This window comes from Myotis yumanensis, unplaced genomic scaffold (genome assembly GCF_028538775.1).
Source record: "Myotis yumanensis isolate MYYU_CA2020_CCGP unplaced genomic scaffold, mMyoYum1.0.hap1 SCAF_23, whole genome shotgun sequence".
NCBI lineage: Eukaryota > Metazoa > Chordata > Mammalia > Chiroptera > Vespertilionidae > Myotis > Myotis yumanensis.
This window is the reverse complement of record NW_027223774.1, coordinates 11,649,323-11,669,592: the sequence shown is the minus strand read 5'-3', so window position 1 is coordinate 11,669,592 and position 20,270 is coordinate 11,649,323. Positions and strand designations below refer to the sequence as shown.

The following is a 20,270-nucleotide window of genomic DNA, read 5'->3' as shown; positions in this document are numbered from 1 at the left end:
TTGCAGGGAAGCTCCTATCTCCATCTGTTGGCCTGTGAGCTGAAGAGACAAGTTATCTGCCACCCACATACCCAACATACAGCTGTGGGAGAGGCATGGAATAACTGCTATGCACTCCCATTCAAACACACAGGTGCCACTGGTCCACAGCAGTTTTGAAATACAGTTAGGCAAATAACGGCAGTTTCTAGATCAGAACTCATTCCTACTACTTGCTAGTTTTTCTTCGTTGTGGTTGGCCCGGCCTTCTGGGCTTTGGGCTCCTCACTGTCATCATCCTTCCTTTTTCATAAAATGCAACATGTGCTGCAGCTGAGCGGTTTTCACACCTGGCTTCCTGCTGAGCGGACTTTGGTGGTCCAAAGGTCTCTTTTCATTTTGTTCCATTTCTGTCCCTTTCAGTCCAAACTGGCAATGTTTCTACCCATATAATCCTCTTAGACATTTGTCATGGGTCTTATGTGAATTTCTTTGGGAGTTCACACCATTAAAGTCACACCCACAGATTTCATTGAGATAGAACCTTGTCTACCTTGCACTGCTGCTGAGACGGCCGAGTGACAGAGCCCTGAAGTTGAGTAGAAGCCCTATTGTTTGGGAAAATCTATGAGGCACATCCCTAAACTCTAGAATCTTTTGTCTGAGTCTGAAGGATACTGCTAGGCGCCACCTTTGATCTCTCTGAGGGTGTAAAAGGCATGTTATAGTCACACCCTGGCTTCATCTTTAGACCATGCTTTTCTGAGAGCGCCCGTCTTTGCTCAGAGGCCATTTCTTAATTGCAGCATCATTTGCCATCCTGGGAGTTCCCAGAGGCAGCTAAACCCAAGGTGAAAGACACAGTCCTCCAGACTACCAAGTCTGCCCAAGTTCAGGGGTCCTCGGCGCCACCCTCACTTCACACTATCTGGATTAAAATTCAGAGATTCCCACAGACTCCCTCAAGTTCAATGTTTTTCTAGAACGAGGCATAGAACTTAGGAAAGTGCAATACTTATTATTACAGTTGTATTACAGAAAAAAGGTATTATAACCAAAGGACGAGATGCATAGGGTGGAACCTAGGACTGGGGGGGGGGGGGGTCCCAAATGCAAAGCTTTCATGTCCAGGGAGGTGTAACCCTCCTGACATTGAAGTGTGACACTCACACACAGAGTATTGACACTCAAGGAAGCTCACTCAAGCTTTTAAGGTTTTGCAGGCATGACTGGTTGAGTTACTGCCCATGTACCTGAACTTGATCACCATCTCTTCCTCCCCCAAGACACACACTTTCCTTGGAGGTCAGGCTGATTTCACACGGCCCGAACCCCAACCCTCTACTCACATGATTGACCTTTCTGACATAGCCAGCCCTTACTCACCCTGAGTCATCTTGTTAGCATAAACCAGTGGTTGGCAAACTGCGGCTCGGCTCTTTGGCCCCTTGAGTGTGGCTCTTCCACAAAATACCACGTGTGGGCGCGCACGTACAGTGCGATTGAAACTTTGTGGCCCATGCGCAGAAGTCAGTTTTCGGCCTGGGCGAGTCTGTTTTGAAGAAGTACTGTTGATATTTGGCTCTGCTGACTAATGAGTTTGCCGACCACTGGCATAAACTATCAGGCATGGCCCAAGGGGCCGACCATGAACAGCAAAGACACGCCTATCACTCAGGAAATTCCATTGGTTTCTATGTTACCTCCTGGGAGCCAGGTCAAAGGCCCAACCTCTTTTTGGGTAAAGTTAATGCTTCAGTATGCAGGGAGATTGAGAATTTTCAAGATTGTCAAGTCCCAGCTCCTTTATGTTTAACCTTTCTTTCTTTCCTTTTTTTAAAATCTGTTTTTATTGATTTCAGAGAGGAAGGGAGAGGGAGAGAGAGCTAGAAACATCAATGATGAGAGAGAATCATTGATCGGCTGCCTCCTGCACGCCCCCACTGAGGATCGAGCCTGCAACCCAGGCATGTGCCCTTGACCAAAATCAAACCTGGGTCCCTTCAGTCCGCAGGTTGACGCTCTATCCAGCTGAGCCAAACCGGCTAGGGCAACATTTCTATCTTTGGCTTCTCTCTCCTCTTGCCTTCTACTCCAAGTAGCAAGAAGAAATCAGGCAGCTTCTTCGTCAGTCTGGCTAGAACTCTCTTTAGCTAGATCACCCAGGTCACTAGTTGCATTTTTTTTTTTTTTGCTTTCCACACAACTGCAGGTGGCAGTGTTGCTAAACTTTCAGCTACTACACATCAAAAATCCCCTCTTCTCTGTTCAAAGAACATGTTCCTCACTTCCCTTTAAGCCAGTGGTTCTCAACCTTCCTAACGCCGTGACCCTTCAATACAGTTCCTCATGTTGTGGTGACCCCCAATTTTATTGTTACAAATTGGACATAATTAAAGCATAGTGATTAATCACAAAAACAATATGTAATTATATATGTGTTTTCCGATGGTCTGAGGCGACCCCTGTGAAAGGGTTGTTCGTCCCCTAAAGGGGTCGCGACCCACAGGTTGAGAACCACTGCTTTAAGCCCGCCCTGGCACGCTCCTCTAGGTTTAGCTCTTTACTAACATTTTTTCAAGGCAACCTAGGTCTTCTCCCCAGGGTTCCCCAGGCAGTGGGCTTTTGTTACAGCAGTGCTCCACTCTTAGTACCAAAATCTTACCTGTAATCTACTTCTGGATAAGTTTCTTTATAAGTTAGACATTTAAAAAAGCAATTATGTGCCGGGCCGGCATGGCTCAGTGATTGAACGTCAGCCTATGAACCAGGAGGTCATGGTTCAATTCCTGGTCAGGGTACATGCCCGGATTGTGGGCTCGATCCCCAGTGGGGGGTGTGCAGGAGGCAGCTGATTGATGATTCTCTCTCATGATTCATGTTTCTATCTCTTTCTCTCCCTCTCCCTTCCTCCCTGAAACCAATAAACATTTATATATTTATTTTTTATTTTTTTTTATTTTTAATATATTTTATTGATTTCTTACAGAGAGGAAGGGAGAGGGATAGAGAGTTAGAAACATCGATGAGAGAGAAACATCGACCAGCTGCCTCCTGCACATCTACTGGGGATGTGCCCACAACCCAGGTACATGCCCTTGACCGGAATCGAACCCGGGACCTTTCAGTCCACAGGCCGACGCTCTATCCACTGAGCCAAACCGGTTTCGGCAACATATATATTTTTAAAAACCAGCAATCATGTATTACCTCACATAATTTCTGAGGGTCAGGAATCTGGAAGCCACTTAGCTCGGTGGCTTTGGCTCAGGTCTCTCACGAGATTGCAGTCAAGAGGTCATCCGGGGTTGCAATCATCTGAAGGCTTGACTAGACTAGATCCGTGGTCGGCAAACTGCGGCTCGCGAGCCACATGCGGCTCTTTGGCCCCTTGAGCGTGGCTCTTCCTAAGCCTTAGGAGTACCCTAATTAAGTTAATAACAGTGTACCTACCTATATAGTTTAAGTTTAAAAAATTTGGCTCTCAAAAGAAATTTCAATCCTTGTACTGTTGATATTTGGCTCTGTTGACTAATGAGTTTGCCGACCACTGGACTAGATGATTCATTTCCAAGGTCACTCACTGGCTGTTGGCAAGGGATCTGTTTTTTGCCACGTGAGCCTCTCCATAGGGCTGCTCACGACGTGGCTTTCCCCAGAGCAAGTGATCCGAGAAAGAGAGTGCAACAAAAGCCATGGTGTCTTTATAACCTAACTAGAGGCCCGATGCACGAAGATTCATGCAAGAATGGGCCTTCCTTCCCCTGGCTGCCGGCACCACCTTTGCTCTGGCCTGAGCCGCCTTTCCGCCTTCCCACGCTGCCCAGAGGCCAGGAGGGGCTGGGGCGGTGCAGAACGCCTGCGTCATGGGAACGACGCAAGCCTCCTGCCCCAGCACCGGCCACTCAGCACCTGCGTACGCAAATTAACCCGCCATCTTTGTTGGATTAATTTGCATACTCACTCCTAATTGGCTGGTGGGTGTCGCAAAGGTATGGTCAATGTGCATCTTTCTCTTTTCTTAGTGTAGATGTTGGAAGTCACACACCATCATCTCGTCAATAACCTATTGTTCCCAGGGCAACCCTAGTCACTGTACTAGGGGACTACACGAAGGCGTGAGTACCCAGACGAGAGGATCCTTGGGGGCCATGTTGGCGACTGGTTACCACAGTCCTTCTACCCATTTTACAGATGGGAAGCCTGAAGCTTGGAACGCAGGCACAGAACTCCGAAGTGGGGGAGCTGGGACACGAGCCCAGGCCCGTCCGAGGCCAAGGCTCATGCTTTCACCTCTCTCCTGCCCTCCGCAGGACGGCGATGCCCTGGATTTGGAGATGCTGGCCCCCTACATCTCCATGGATGATGACTTCCAGCTCAACTCCAGTGAGCACCTGCCCAGGCTCTACCACCGACCTCTGGGGGTTGCCCCCCGGCCTCGCGCTCGGAGCTTCCACGGCCTGTCTCCCCCAACTCCTGAGCCCTCCCTGCTGCCCCGCTGGGGGAGTGACCCCCGGCTGAGCTGCTCCAGCCCTTCCAGAAGGGACACCTCCGCCCCATCCATGGCTGGGGCTCGGAAGAGGTGAGCCACAGTAGAGGAGGGATACCAAGGGAGTGTGGAGGGTCCCTGACCCCCTGTCTTGCTCCTGCCTCCTACTCCAGCCTCATTCTCATCATCCCTCCCACACTGACCTGCCCAGGCCATACCCACAGTGTGCCCCGCATGGCATGTTTGTCCCACCCTCTATGTCTTTGCCTAGGCCTCGCCCTCCTTCTGGAATGCACTTCACTGTGCTCACCATCTAATCCAGCGGTTCTCAACCTGTGGGTCACGACCCCTTTGGGGGTCGAACGACCCCTTCACAGGGGTCGCCTAAGACCATTGGAAAACACATATATAATTACATATTGTTTTTGTGATTAATCACTATGCTTTATGTTCAATTTGTAACAATGAAAATACATCCTGCCTATCAGATATTTACATGACGATTCATAACAGTAGCAAAATTACAGTTTTGAAGTAGCAACGAAAATAATTTTATGGTTGGGGGTCACCACAACATGAGGAACTGTATTAAAGGGTCGCGGCATTAGGAAGGTTAAGAACCACTGGTCATCCAATCCCACCCGTCAGCCAGGCCCCCTCCGTTGGGACATATTTATATCTGGCCTACTGACGGTTTTTGTCATAGTTAAGAGGACTTGCCACAATGTCAGAGACACTGTCTGGAACTAAGTTTCTTTTTTTTTTTTTTTTAATATATTTTATTGATTTTTTTACAGAGAGGAAGGGAGAGGGATAGAGAGTTAGAAACATCGATGAGAGAGAAACATCGATCAGCTGCCTCCTGCACATCTCCTACTGGGGATGTGCCCGCAACCAAGGTACATGCCCTTGACCGGAATCGAACCTGGGACCTTTCAGTCCGCAGGCCGACGCTCTATCCACTGAGCCAAACCGGTTTCGGCTGGAACTAAGTTTCCAATACCTTTGAGAATCTATTGAAAGCTATGGACTCTTTCCCAAGAAAATTGACCTACACATAGAGACACACACTTTGCATATGATGTCAGAGGGTCCGTGTCCCTCTTCCAAAGATGTTAGATTCCTAATACTTAAGCTTTTGCTCGCCAACTTGTGGGCACATGCCCATTTAGTCTCCAGAGTGGTCTCCACTGTCCATGTGAAGCTTTTATGCATACATCTCAGTATTCCCCAAGGCTCCCAGCTTGACACTGGGTATACAGTTGGTGCCTAATAAAAACTTGTTAAGCCCAGTCGGCGTAGCTCAGTGGTTTAGTGTTGACCTGTGAACCAGGGAGTCGACTGTTCAATTCCCGGTAGGGACATATGCCCAACCGCTCGGTCCCCAGTGTGGGCTCGGTCCCCAGTGTGGGGCGCGCAGGAGGCAGCTAGCTGATCGATGATTCTCTCTCATCATTGATGTTTCTCTCTCTCTCCCTTCCTCTCTGAAATCAATAAAAATATGTTTTAAAAAAACTTTTTAAAATGAGGAAGGTAGTAAATTAATGAATATAGTAGGTGGAGGGATAGATAGATGATAGATGGATGGTAAGTGGGTGAGTGAGTGGATAGATACGTGAATGAATGAAAGGATAGATAGATGGAGGTTGTATGGGTGGGCGATGGATCATTGGATAGATGAATGGGAAGATAGAGTGGTGGATGGCTGGATGGGTGGATGGATGGATGGACAGGTGGATGGATGAGTAGATAAATAGGTGCTTGGGGGAGTGAATAAATACTCATCATCTACTCACACCAGTGCCCACACCTGCCCCATGTTTGCTGTGTTCTGAGATTCCTGCCTCTTTTCCTCCAGGACCCTGGCCCGGAGCTCAGAGGATGAGACTGAGGGGGCAGAGCTGCTGGGGGTGAGACCCCCTAAACGGTCCCCCAGCCTAAGACCCGAAAACTTCCTACTGCCTCCTCTCAGCCTGGTATGTGTGGGGATGTGTGGGGTTCTCTGGCCCTCAGAACCCAGCAGGCTTAAGCTTACTCTTCTATGGATGGGAGAACCAGAGGGGACAGGGCTGACAGTCAGATAGAAGGTTGGTAACCCAGCTGGAGCTAGGACCTTGATATTTTAGCTCAGGTAAGGGGTAAGAAAGGGCTTTGGAAATGTATGTAAGTTAGTCGGAAGTATTAAGAAGACATTTAAGCAGGGGAAGGGGGAAATGACAAGGGTCAGTATCTGCTCCTGTGGGTCCCCTTTCAAACCTAGAACAGGTTTGGCCTTGGGTGATTCGTGTAGTGTTAAGAGTACAGACAGTAGCCGAAACCGGTTTGGTTCAGTGGATAGAGCGTCGGCCTGCGGACTGAAGGGTCCCGGGTTCGATTCCGGTCAAGGGCATGTACCTGGGTTGCGGGCACATCCCCGGTGGGAGATGTGCAGGAGGCAGCTGATCGATGTTTCTCTCTCATCGATGTTTCTAGCTCTCTGTCTCTCTCCCTTCCTCTCTGTAAAAAAAAAAAAAAAATCAATAAAATATATTAAAAAAAAAAAAAAAAAAGAGTACAGACAGTAGAGTCTGACTGGGTTCCGGTCAGCCCACCTAGTGACTGAGGCCTTGGGCAGGTGATGTCCCCAAACTGAGCCTCAGTTTCCTCATCTGGAAAGTGGGAGAGTTACATCTCACAGGACTGCCCTGAGAAGCAAACGAAACCAGGCCCTTCACTGTTCCTCAGCGTGCGACAGATAAATGGGATAGAAAAGCAAAGCAAACTAGAACAGCATCCCTTCCCCTGCATTCTCCCTGCCTCGTCTTGCCCTGGTTGTCAATTCTGCACAACAGCAACCCTTTCTAAAAACCAGCCGAGACCGTGTGACTTCCACAAGGCCTCCCCCAGGACTTTCCATGGTTCCCTACTACCCACAGAAGAGCTCTCAGGCTCCTCACCCAACAGGGCTGTTTGAACATGAAGGGGTGTGATGGATAATATCAGTAGCTTATACACTGAGTGGCCACATAATGATGACCAGCCAGATTATTATGACCACCCCATCAGTACTTCATTGACACTTCCAAAAATACTGAATATTGAAAACTTCCTAAGCAAATACTCTCAAGGTTTTATTATTTTTACTAGAGACCCGGTGCACGGATTCGTGCACTGGTGCGGTCCCTCAGTCTGGCCTGCGCCCTCTCGCATCCGGGACCCCTCAGGGGACGTCAGAGGCTCAGTGCATGGATTTGGCCTGACCCCCACAGGCCAGACCGAGGAACCCCATTGGTGCATGAATCCGTGCACTGGGCCTCTACTATGCATATAAGATCTTTAGTTAATCTCTTCCTGCCCTCCCCCCTACCCTTTTCCATCTAAGATTCATCAGTCTGTTCCATGTTTCCATGCCTATGCATTGAGTGTCTGCCCCCTGGTGGTTGGTGCGTGTTATAGCTACCGGTCGAACAGTAGAACGGTCGCTTAGACTTTTATATATATAGATTATTTGCATAACTAATTCACTTCATTGTACTGATGGGGTGGTCATAATAATCTGGCCACTCAGTGTATTTATGAGTGTCTTCCACGTGCCAGACACCGACTGCACTAATTCCTTGTATGATTAAATTATTCAATCCCCACGACCATTCTTGAAATATCACCATCATCGCCCACACTTACAATGGCGAGTTTAGGTAACTGCATCTGTCAGAGTCTGAGCAAAAAACAGCACCCTCACAGGGGGTGTTGAGGAGAATTTCACAGGACTGTTGGCAATGGTGTGGGCAGCGTGTGAGGAATCAACAAGGCCTGGTGCAGCGCCCCCGGCCCGCAGTGTGGGGAGCTGGCACCACCCCTCGCCTGAAGGCAGAGAGCAGGGGAGGTCACTGTGTAACCAGACAATCAATGGGTCTGAGCTGCCTGTCACTACTTGAGCCAGTTCAGCAGAGACAGGGTTGAATCATATATGAGCATTTATTGCAATCCTGCCAGCAGCGTGAGAGAGCAGCAGGCCATCCACAAAATCTGCTCCGCAGCCCCCCATAGCCCAGCTGCTTATGTAGGGTAGGACAGTGGTCAGCAAACTCATTAGTCCACAAAGCCAAATATCACCAGTACAACGATTGAAATTTCTTTTGAGAGCCACATTTTTTAAACTGAAACTATATAGGTAGGTACATTGTTATTAACTTCATTAGGGTGCTCCTAAGCTGGCCTTTGCTAAAAACGTCCTTCATCTGATTGAGGTACGTTCTCTGAGGCCGACCCCTTCCAACTCTCCCATCCACACTCGTCTTGTATACTTGTTTCATCTATCTCCTTTCCGAAAACCGACTTCTGCGCATGGGCCACGAAGTTTCAATCGCACTGTACGTGCACGCCCGCACGTGGTATTTTGTGGAAGAGCCACACTCAAGGGGCCAAAGAGCCGCATGTGGCTCGCGAGCTGCGGTTTGCCGACCACTGGGGTAGGACAAGGATTACGTGGGGAGGCAGGGATTACAGGCCTGGGGAAGTAGCCTATGCCGGTTGGGGTGGGACTCCACTGTTTGGGCAACAAGGGTGTTAATCTTCCCATGAGAAGGGACCGCATGCCAAGGTTGACTCCCAGGTCCCGGGGGCGTACAACTCCCAACCAGGTCAGAACGTCCTTTCTTTAACCAACACAAGGCGATCATGGTTACCAGAGCTTGATTAATAACCATGGCTCATCCCCAGTATTCTATTCTTGCCCCTAACAACTGGATCTTGGAGAAGGGGACTCTGCCTCATGAGAGCTGAAACCTTCTGTGGAGGGACACAGCCAAGCGAGGACCCAGCAGCTAGAAGATAAAACACCCTCCTCTCCCTCCCCCCACCTGCTGGCACCTCCCATTCCATGAATCCAACAGGAACACTCAGAGCGCAGTTGCGCACTGATGGAGTCCATACACAGAGTCTGCTGGGCACAGGGCGGGGCACGAGGCTGGAGGGACAGTCGGAGGGTGTCTGGGACGGTGACTTCCCAAAGTCACACAGCTGATGAGCAGCCACTGAACCCCCCAGTGCCTCTAACCACTGCACCGTCCTGCCTCCTTGGATATTGATCTCCATGATGCTGGTTTTGTCTCTGCCCTGCAGAATTTCCTCCTGACAGGACCAGCCCCGGGACGGCAGCAGGATCCCAGCACCCACCTCCTGGAATTGAATGAGCCCCTGGGTGAGTAGCAGCCTAGCTATGCAGATGCCCTGGGCCCCCTCTGGGAGGGGAGGGGAGCCCCTCCCCCCCCCAGGGAGGCTTGGAATCTGGGCCCAGCCCCACGCCTAGACCTCCTGAAGCCTGTGTCTGATTACGCCTTGGGGCTAAGTCACACCTTGGTCATTACCAGCTGTGTGGTTAGGAGAAACAATTTTTGCTTCTGGAGTCTCTGTTCCACCCCCACCCCGTGAATTAGGAACTATCGTAATAGTTCTTACCTCAGGGAGATGCTTGAGGACCCGTGACACAGGGAAAGCTTAGCATGAGACCTGTTCATAGTAAATGCTTAAGAAACGCTTGCCTCGGTGCCATACTGCTTCCATGGCACCTCTGCAGAGTGCAGGGTGCGAGACAAACTGCTCTCTGGCACAACTGCCAGTAGCCAGAGCTCAGCATCAGCCAGAGAGGTCTTTTCAAAGCACGAATCTGACCCTGGCCTGCCTCTGCTCTAAAGCCTTCCGTGGCTCCCTAGTGCCCTTCAGAGAGACTCAAGTCCCCGGGGTCTGACTGCTGCCTCATCTCAGACCACACTCTGCTTCTTCACACCCTCTGTTTCGGCCACAGTTGCTGTCTTTAGAGTCATTCTGTCCTTTTATACACGTAACAAACGTATATATAGAACACACAGGAAATGCCAGACACTGTCCTAGGAGCTGGAGACACACTGTGAACAAAACATAGACATCTCTGCCCTTGCAGAGCTGACATTCTAGTGAGGGAGGGAGACGGTTCAGAGTTGTTAACCTAAAAACATTCAAACTTGTCAAGAATTTTTGTGAGGTTATTTGAGCCAACCTGTTGACCATTGCCAGGAAGCAAAATCTCAACGTATTGGCATAATGCTCTGGAGAATGGTGGTTTCTCACCTTGTTTTATACATTACATTCAAAGGAGACATAAGTGGGTCACATGAAATCCATTGGTGATAGATTAGAGAGGAGGAGAAAGCCAAGGAGGGGGGACCTCTGGGATTGGATAAAAATTAAAATGACAGACACCTACTTCTTTTACCTCAGTCAATAATTAACGTGATAACAATGAAGGACTTTGCGGTGTCTGTTCTGGCACCCAGGGCATTTGGTTGTGCCCTGAGAGGTCTGGAAAAAAGGGAAGTTACAAGTTACCCTGACATTCCTACGATATGTTATCATAGATGCAAAAAGACAGTAGGCTCAGTTAAGGTAAAGGTTGAACTTGTCCGGGAAGATACTGGCCTAGGACACGACTAACCACCGTAACAGTAACCACTTTTGTGATTACTTTAGGCCTCTAAGTTTGCAAGACTGCCCTGCAGGCCTTCCCTGAGCTAGTCAGGTCAGCATGTGGCCTTTTTTTCCTTCCACAGAATGAAGAAACAAACACAGTAAAGAGTGCAGGAGACAAGAAGTGCTACTGGAGAAAATAATGCATACAAAGGGACAGGGAGTCCCGGGGTGGGGGGATTTCAATTTTATGATTAGGCGTGGTCTGACTCAGAAGGTGACGCTTGAGCAAAGACCTGACGGAGGTGAGGGAGTGAGCCGTGACAGTTTCTGGGGGTAGAGCATTCCAGATGGAGGGAACAGTGAATACAAAGATCTGGGGTGAGGGTGCATCTGTCTTATTTGGGGGAAATAAGACCAGAGTGCTGGAGCAGAGAGGAGGGGAGAGAGGGGTAAGGCAGATTCCATAGGGCCTCTGTAGGGCACTGCAATGGCTTTTAAATCATCTTGCTTGTGGAGGCTGCCTCAGGGCCTTTGCATGTGCTGATCTGGGTACCTGAAATGTTTTTCCATCTATTCTTTGCCTAATGACTGCAACCTTTATTTTTAAGTTTTTTTAAAAAATTATTATTATTTTTAAACCTCACTTAAGGATATTTTTCCTTCTTTTTTTTCCATTGATTTTTAGAGAGAGTGGAAGAGAGGGAAAGACAGAGAGAAATATCAATGTGAGAGAAACACATTGATTGGTTGCCTCCTGGAGGGAGGAGCCTCCAACCGAGGTACATGCCCTTGACCAGAATCGAACCTGGGACCCTGAGGTCCAAAGGCCAATGCTCTATCCACTGAGCCAAACAGGCTAGGACTGACTGCATCCTTGAGATCTCTATCAAATATTACTCCTTCCATGAAGCCCTCCCCCCAACTTCCTAAGCTCAGGGCTCATATTTACATAGATCAGTGGTCGGCAAACCTCGGCTCGTGAGCCACATGTGGCTCTTTGGCCCCTTGAGTGTGGCTCTTCCACAAAATACCACGTGCGGGTACGCACATACAGTGCGATTGAAACTTCGTGGCCCATGCGCAGAAGTCGGTTTTCGGCCTGAGCGAGTCTATTTTGAAGAAGTGGCATTAGAACAAGTGGGGGGTGTCGGTCGGTCGGGCGACGGGAGGGCGCAGACAGGCCGCGGGATAGGCAGCGCCGGGGGAGGCGGGCGCGATTCATGCACGAGTTGAGTGAGCCAGTCAGTCAGCAGTCTCATGTGCAGTGGTTAGTGCTAGTCACATCCACAAATCGCACGTGGGTGACAAAAGATAGACGAATCAAGTATACAAGACGAGTGTGGATGGGAGAGTTGGAAGGGGTCGACCTCAGCGAACGGACCTCAATCAGATTGAGGACGTTTTTAGCAAAGGCCATCTTAGGAGCACCCTAATGAAGTTAATAACAATGTACCTACCTATATGGTTTAAGTTTAAAAAACTTGGCTCTCAAAAGAAATTTCAATCGCTGTACTGGTGATATTTGGCTCTGTGGACTAATGAGTTTGCCGACCACTGGCCTAGGTGACTGTGTAGCTATTTGGTAATTGGCTGCCTTCTCCCTCTCCCTGTGGGTGTGAGCCCGGTGAAGGCAAGGGCCAGGCCCATCCTGGTCACTGCCGTGTGGGCAGGCTGGCCAGTGGCTGGGCACGGAGCAGATCCTCAGTATATATTTGTGAAGGAAGAGCTAACATGTATCTAACACTCACTCTGCCAAGATCTGTGCTAAATTTACATACATGACCTAATCGACTCCCCTAACTGGAATGCCAGCCCCACAAGGTTATGGAGTCTCATCCATCCCGTTCACTGCGGTGTCCCCACTGCCTGGCACACAGTAGGTGTTGCGAGAAAATGCTCACCTGTCCGAATTCAAATGACAGACTCCCCTCTCGAGGGCTGTCCCTTGTGGCAGGCACACTGGAATTCGCTGGCACAGGCAATATTTATCCTATTGCGCGAGTCCCTCCGCCAGTCCCTCCTCGGCTGAGTATTATGGAGTTTACAACCTATCCCAAACGTCGCCTAGGTCTTATGGTCTCCTATTGGGTTATTAAAAAATAAAAATAAAAATGGGCTGAGGCCTTTTCTAGCTGTCTCCACCTCCCTTCGTCTAGGGCAGGGGTCCTCAAACTACGGCCCGCGGGCCACATGCAAATACAAATATTGTATTTGTTCCCGTTTTGTTTTTTCACTTCAAAATAAGATATGTGCAGTGTGCATAGGAATTTGTTCATAGTTTTTTTTTTAAACTATAGCCCGGCCCTCCAACGGTCTGAGGGACAGTGAACTGGTCCCCTGTTTAAAACATTTGAGGACCCCTGGTCTAGGGCAGTGGTTCTCAACCTTCCTAATGCCGCAACCCTTTAATACAGTTCCTCATGTTGTGGTGACCCCCAACCATAAAATTATTCTCATTGCTACTTCATAACTGTAATGGTGCTACTGTTGTGAATCGTCATGTAAATATCTGATATGCAGGACGTATTTAGGCGACCCTTTCGGGTAGTTCGACAGCCAAAGGGGTCGCAACCCACAGGTTGAGAACCGCTGGTCTAGGGGAATCTTCCTGGAACACGTGCCACCAGCCACGTGCACAGCTCTCACACCCTCTCCCCACCCCCCACGTCCTGTTTGTTCTGGGGAAATTCAGTAACCGACTGGCCACATGCTGTTTCTTTTCTATGAAAGGGAATCATAGAGGCATGTCTTCTACAGTGTTCAATAAATAAGGTAGACAGAAGTGTCTCGGTTTCCCAGGTAGCAACAGCACCAGTTATTGTTCAGGGCACTTCCCATGGATTCACTCATTTACTCCTCACAACGGCCTTGGGAGAGAGGCAGTTATGGGCCCATTTTACAGATGAGGTAACTGAGACACAGAGAGGTCAAGTCACTTGCCCCAGGGCACACAGCAAGTAAACAGCAGAGCCTGGATTCAAACTCAGGTAGAGTCTGGCTCCAGGCTCCTTACCTACTGTCCTAAATACCCTGCACACCTGAGAGCAGAACTTGCCCAAGATTTCACTGCTACTTGAATCCAGGACTGCCTGCCTCATCACCCACTTTTAACTGTCAAGAAGGGCCGATGGGTGGGGGTGACAATTCCCCACTGGTTTACCTTCTATTTCCCCCCACAGGCCTGGCCCCTTCACTGCTCTGTCTCTACCCGGATGAGGACGCCACCCAGCCCAAAAGCCACTTCCAGCCAGTGACAAGCTTGACCCAGGCCCACTGAGCCAGCTCCTCTTCCCATCTCTCTTCTTCCCAGAAAGGACCTCAACCACACTCCAAGCTGGCAGCCAAGAACAGTGGCCCCTGCCCACCTCGGGCCTACCTCAGTCGTCACCCCTGTCCCCCTCCCCAATCCGGGGGCTCTTTGGGGTGGTCTCAGCTCAGTGACCTCTGGGAGGGGGTCTCCGGCCCCTTCCTCCTGTCTCTCAGGACTTCCCTTGGGGTTCTTAATACTGGTTACCTCATTTCTTTCTCCAACTCTCTTGGCTTCATTTTGGGTAATTAGGGGTGGGAGGCTGGGGTTGGGATCTGTGTTTCTAGGCCCTGGGGTGTATTGATAACCATAATCAATCACATTTCTTCCCATCTATCTCTCTTTTATTATTGCTCCTATGTTTGTTTTTCATGCTGTTTTTAATTGCTATGAATCGCCAGGAGTCCATAAGAATGTGGGACTCTGATCTTCACACCCCCACTCAGGTGTCAATGGGGAGGGGAGCCTCTGGGCCAGACCTCCCCCCACTCAGCGACTTCTCATTGAGCCCTTAGCCTCCCAAGCAGCCACCCAGTTCTGCCTACCCGGCTACCTCCTCCACTCTGGACTTCTGTTGCCCCTGCCTTGCCTGGACACTGACTTTACTCTTGAATCTTCTACTCCAGATGTAGCCTCCAACTTCCTCTGCTTCCAGACAATACAACCTCCAGCCTTCTCCAGTTCTAGACCACACAACTTCAGACTGTCTTTGGTTCCAGACTGCGCAACCTCAGACCTTTCTGGTTCTGGACTGCACAGCCTCCAGCATGGTCTGGAGTAGACCTAGCACCCTCCAAACCCCTCTGACTCTAGATCTCACAGTCTTCTGCTCTTTCCCATTCTGGACTTCATTACCTCCAACTCTGTTTTCATACCCCATGGCCTCCCAAGTTGTCTGATTCTAGTCCTCACACCCTCAAACTCCCTCTGGCTCTAGAGCAGTGGTTCTCAACCTTCCTAATGCCGCGACCCTTTAATACAATTCCTCATAAAAGTATTTTCGTTGCTGCTTCATAACTAATTTTGCTACTGTTATGAATCGTAATGTAAATATCTGATATGCAGGATGTATTTAGGCGACCCCCAAAGGGGTCGCGACCCACAGGTTGAGAACCGCTGCTCTAGAGCCTCTGATCACCGGTATCCTCTGGTTCTAGAACTCAGTATCTTCCTCAGGTTCTAGACCTCTCCCTGTAAACTCCTTTGTTCTAGAAGTCACTCTCTCCAATTCCTGCTGGTTCCAGATCTTACAACCGAGTGTTTTCTCTGATTCTGGACCCCACAACCCCATGCTTCCTATGGGCTCTACTCGTCCTAATCTGGAACACATCTGGTTCCAAATCCAGACTTTCTAATTTCTAAATCCCATGATCCCCAGCCCATTCCTTTAAACTTTGTACACTCAAGATTTGCTTTTCTCATCAAAAAGGAGAAAAGTGAGTTCTATGTCTTTTTAAAATATATATTTGTATTGATTTCAGAGAGGGAGAGGGAGAGATAGAAATATCAATGATGAGTCATTGGTTGGCTGCCTCCTGCATGCCCCACACTGGGAGTCAAGCCCACAACCTGGGCATATGCCTTGATTGGGAATCGAACCGTGACCTCCTGGTTCATAGGTGGACATTCAACCACTGAGCCATGCTGGCTGGGCTCTATGTCGTGATCTTATAACCAATACCTCCAAAACCGGACACCATGCTGTAGTTCTTTTTTATTCTAGATCTTATGACCTCTACCATTCACTGGTTCTAGACCACACAACCTCTAGACCTTGCCATTTCCAGGGCCCTCTGATTCTAGATCTGATTGTCTCCCTTTTCTCTGGTTCTAGAACTTGGCCTCAAACGTGTCTGATTCCAGACCTCATACCATAGTCCCTTGGTCCTAGACAGTCTCTAATTTCCCCTCACTCCAGATCTTGTTACTCCAAATTACCCTGAGTTTAGAACCCAGCCTTCAAACATCTTCTGATTATAGAACTTGCCTTATAAATTTCTCCGGTTCTAGACCTTACAACACCCAACTCTTGATTCTAGATCATACGACTGCAAAACCCCTCTAGAACTTGGTCTTCAGGCTTTTTCTAATATTAGTCCTTACTCTATAAATTCCTCTGGTTCTAGGTCTCACAGCTGCCAACTGCCTCTGGTTTCAGATCCAAATTCTTCTGGTTCTAGAACTCAGCCTTCAAATGCTTCTGATTCTAGAATCTGAACCTCACCCTATAGATTCCTCTAGTTCTGAATCTTACAACTCCTGACTCCCTGATTCCAGACTCCAACCACCTAACTTTATTTTGGCCTTCTCACTCCACTCAACTTGCCCCAATTCCTACTCTCTTTCTTGTTTTTAATCCTCGCCTGAGGATATTTCTTCCATGACTTTTCAGAGAGTGGGAGGGACAGAGGAGAGGGGAGAGAGACTCAATGTGAGAGAGACACATTGACTGGTTACCTCCTGCACGTGCCCCAACCAGGGGCGGGGAGCAAACCTGCAACCCAGGTAACTTGCCCTTGACCAGGAATCACACATGAACCCGTCTGGCTGGTGTGGCCCAGTGGTTGAGCATCAATCTATAACCCAGGTCACAGTTCGATTCCCAGGTTGCGGGCTCGATCCCCGGTGTGGGGCATGCAGGAGGCAGCCCATCAGTGATTCTCTCTCATCATTGATGTTTCTCTCTCTCTCTCCCTCTCCCTCTCTGAAACCAGAACCCCTCAGGTGCCTGGCTGATGCCCTAACCACTGAGCCCTCCGGCCAGGACCCTACTCTCTTTCTTAAGTCTTCCCATTCAAGGTCCCTATCCTCCAGGTTTCTCTTCTCGTGGACTTCATGCTCAAACCTTTCCATTCTCAATCTCATATCCTTACATTTTCTCTGCTCCCCACCTCAGCCCTCCAGATATGCATTTACTTTTATTTCACCCCAGGTATGTGGGGAACCCAGGGCTCCCTCACCCTCTTTGGGGGGGGGGGGGGTTCACAATCCAGCAGACTTCCCCAGCCGCACAGGCACACGCACAGCCCTATCCATACATCTCGAGGTGGGGCGAGAGGCCAAGACTCCTCAGTTCTCTGCCACCACTCATGTGTCCCTAGACCCCCTTCAACGCTGGTGCTACTCTTGGTCTTCCACGGGAAAGGCCTTCCTCTCTCAGCCCAATTCACCCCCTTTGGGAAGGGCACTTTTCACTTTGTGCTTTCTGTTTTTCAGGGAATTGCCTGTCCAGATTGGTGCTATAGGGGGAGAAGGGTCTCCCTCCCCGCTCCCTCCCACAGGGCCCTCAATAAATAGAACTGTGCTAGGCTGGGGGACGGGAAGGGACTGGCCCGGCCAACTGGCTCTGAAACCCACTAATCTCCATACCACCATAAAGACCTCGCCTTGGAAGGCACCAGAACTCTGTGTGTTGACTCATCTGTGGAGTTTACTTTAGGGGGCGTGGTTGCCCTGGGTGACAGGTGTCCACGTCACTTTGTGATTTCGTATGTATGTATGTGACTCTGTTCCTATGTGGGCCTATGTAACGTGTCTGGTGATGTTGTCATGCTGTATATATGTGTCTTTGCGACAGAATTCTATGAATTTGGGTGAGGAGGGCATTGTAATTCCTTCTACATGTATGTGTTAGTGAGTGGAATACTTCTGCCTGATGTGTTTCTAGTTACTTTGGGTTCCTGTGTTCCTGAGTGTGTGAGTATTGTGATTTGTTTGCTTTTTGTTTATTTGTTGGTTCGTGTGTGTGTGTGTGGTGTTGAGGTTCTGTATACATGCACAGAACTGTTTGACACTATAATTCTGTCTGACATGATTCTCTGTAGTTGTGTGTGTGTGAGAGAGATTGCTTGTCTATAGATTCATGTGCAGACAGGCTGTGCCTCTTCTGTCCTGTCTCTTATCACTCTCTCCGGTGTTCCACATAGGAATATTTTATATATATATATATATATATATATGTTTTTTTACAGAGAGGAAGGGAGAGGGATAGAGAGCTAGAAACATCGATGAGAGCAAAACGTCAATCAGCTGCCTCCTGCACACCCCCTACTGGGGATGTGCCCACAACCAAGGTACATGCCCTTGACTGGAATCGAACCTGGGACCCCCACCCCACCCCACCCCACCCCCCGTCCACAGGCCGACGCTCTATCCACTGAGCCAAACTGGTCAGGGCAACATAGGAATATTTTAAAAGGATAAAAACCACTTTCAAGACTTGGCATTGGCTGCTCCCTCTGCCTTAAACAGCTTTCGCCCTACCCCCCTCTTCCCTTGTTTATTTCCTCATACTTTAGCTGCAGGCTCAGACATCCCCTCCTCCAGAAAGTCCTCCCTGCTTGTCCCAGCTGGGCGAGATCCTCCCACAGCCTCCTGACAGTGCGCCAGTCCCCATCACAGCTCTAGTACTCTGTCCCACTCTGAATATTTACAATGGAGTGAATGTAAAAAGTACTGACGCTGTGTCAGGCCCTCTGCCAAACATTACTCATGTGATCTTATCAGACTCTCCTCTAAAACTCCACAACAGGCATGATTGTCATCTCCATTTTACAGAGGGTAAGACTGAGGTTTAGAGAGGGTGATCATCTGCCCAAGGTCACAAAGCCGGGAAGGGCTGAGCTGGACTTGAGTCCAGAATTTATGTCCATCATGGCAGCCTTCCCACACAGACACCAAAAGATTCTCAAAAATTGCTCTGGCTGGTGGTGTAAGAGGTTAGAGCATCGGTCCACACACCCAAGGGTTGTGGGTTCGACTCCCTGTCACGAGCAGGCACCTGGGTTGCTGGTATGCTCCCCACCCCAGGTCAGGGCGCCTGCAGAAAGCAGCCAGTCGATGTGTCTCACATTGATGCTTCTCTTTCCCTCTCTACCTTCCTTCCTCTCTCTCTGAAAAGCAATGGAAAAAATATCCTCTTGTGAAGATTAATAAAACATAACAAATTCTATCCTGCAAGGTGGGCTCTGGAGCAGCAGAGTGGGAATTCAGAGCCCAGGAGTCAGGTGGGACAGGTTCAAGGCCCGGCTCTGCCACTTCCTTGTTGTATGATCTTGGGCAAGTGCATTGACCTCTGCAAATCTCAGTGTCCTCATTTGTAAAAAGGAGACGATGCTAGTATCTCCTGGGGTGAACTTTGGCTGATTGGGGGTGGGGAGTCTGCCAGCCACAATTAGATTTGGGGGTGGGATGGCTTGAGCTTCTGGGAGGCAGCCAGGGCAGCGCCCTACGGGATTTCACGCTACAGGTAGGCACCAGTAAGTGTTGAGGACGGAAAGGATGGTCTGGAAGTGTGTACAGTGCGTGAGGGTGGCGTCTGGACATGGTGCACGAAGCTAGACTCTACAGCAGCGGTTCTCAACCTTCCTAATGCTGCGACCCTTTAATACAGTTCCTCGTGTTGTGGGGACCTCCAACCATAAAATTATTTTCATTGCTACTTCATCACTGCAATTTTGCTACTGTTATGAATCGTCATGTAAATATCTTGATATGCAGGATGTATTTTCATTGTTACAAACTGGACATAATTAAAGCATAGTGATTAATCACAAAAATATGTAATTATATATGTGTTTTCCAATGGTCTTAGGCGACCCCTGTGAAAGGGTCGTTCGACCCCAAAGGGGTCGTGACCTACAGGTTGCTCTACAGGGTCTCTTAGGTAATCAGAAAGTCCTTAAATTTCCTCCTAAAGGCAGGAGCTATGGAAGGGAGGGAGTGTGTGTGTGTGTGTGTTGGGGGGGGGGGGGGAGTGAGAAAGAAGGGAGACGGTGCCTTGCTCAGGATTAGGGGACCCAGGGGGCCTTTGGTTAATAACTTAGAAACCCTGACCCTCAAGGTTGGAACTTGACTCTAGTTTGGGAAACCACCCATGTTCCAGAGACGGGTAGCAGCTGGCCCCAGAGAGGAGAGGACTATGTGTTCAAGGTCATCGAGGTAACTGACTGTAGGGCTAGACTCCCAGCTCCGGTTCCGCGTTGGGCTTGGCGCAGCCCCGCCTGAGCCGCAGGCACCGCGGCCTGACCCACCAACCCCGGAAGACAGCGGACAAATCCCGCTTCCCGC

General features: G+C 49.4%; 1 protein-coding gene across 1 annotated transcript in view; it reads left to right on the top strand.

Annotated features, from left to right (window-relative positions):
- HIF3A (hypoxia inducible factor 3 subunit alpha) overlaps window positions 1–17,798 on the top strand; it is a 33,856-nt gene extending 16,058 nt beyond the window's left edge. The window contains 4 exon segments of the mRNA XM_070402576.1: window positions 4,293–4,561; window positions 6,327–6,444; window positions 9,572–9,650; window positions 14,074–17,798. Of these exon segments, the coding sequence (XP_070258677.1) occupies window positions 4,293–4,561; window positions 6,327–6,444; window positions 9,572–9,650; window positions 14,074–14,171 (564 nt within the window). The 3' untranslated portion in view covers window positions 14,172–17,798.
- Window positions 17,799–20,270: the final 2,472 nt, after the last annotated feature.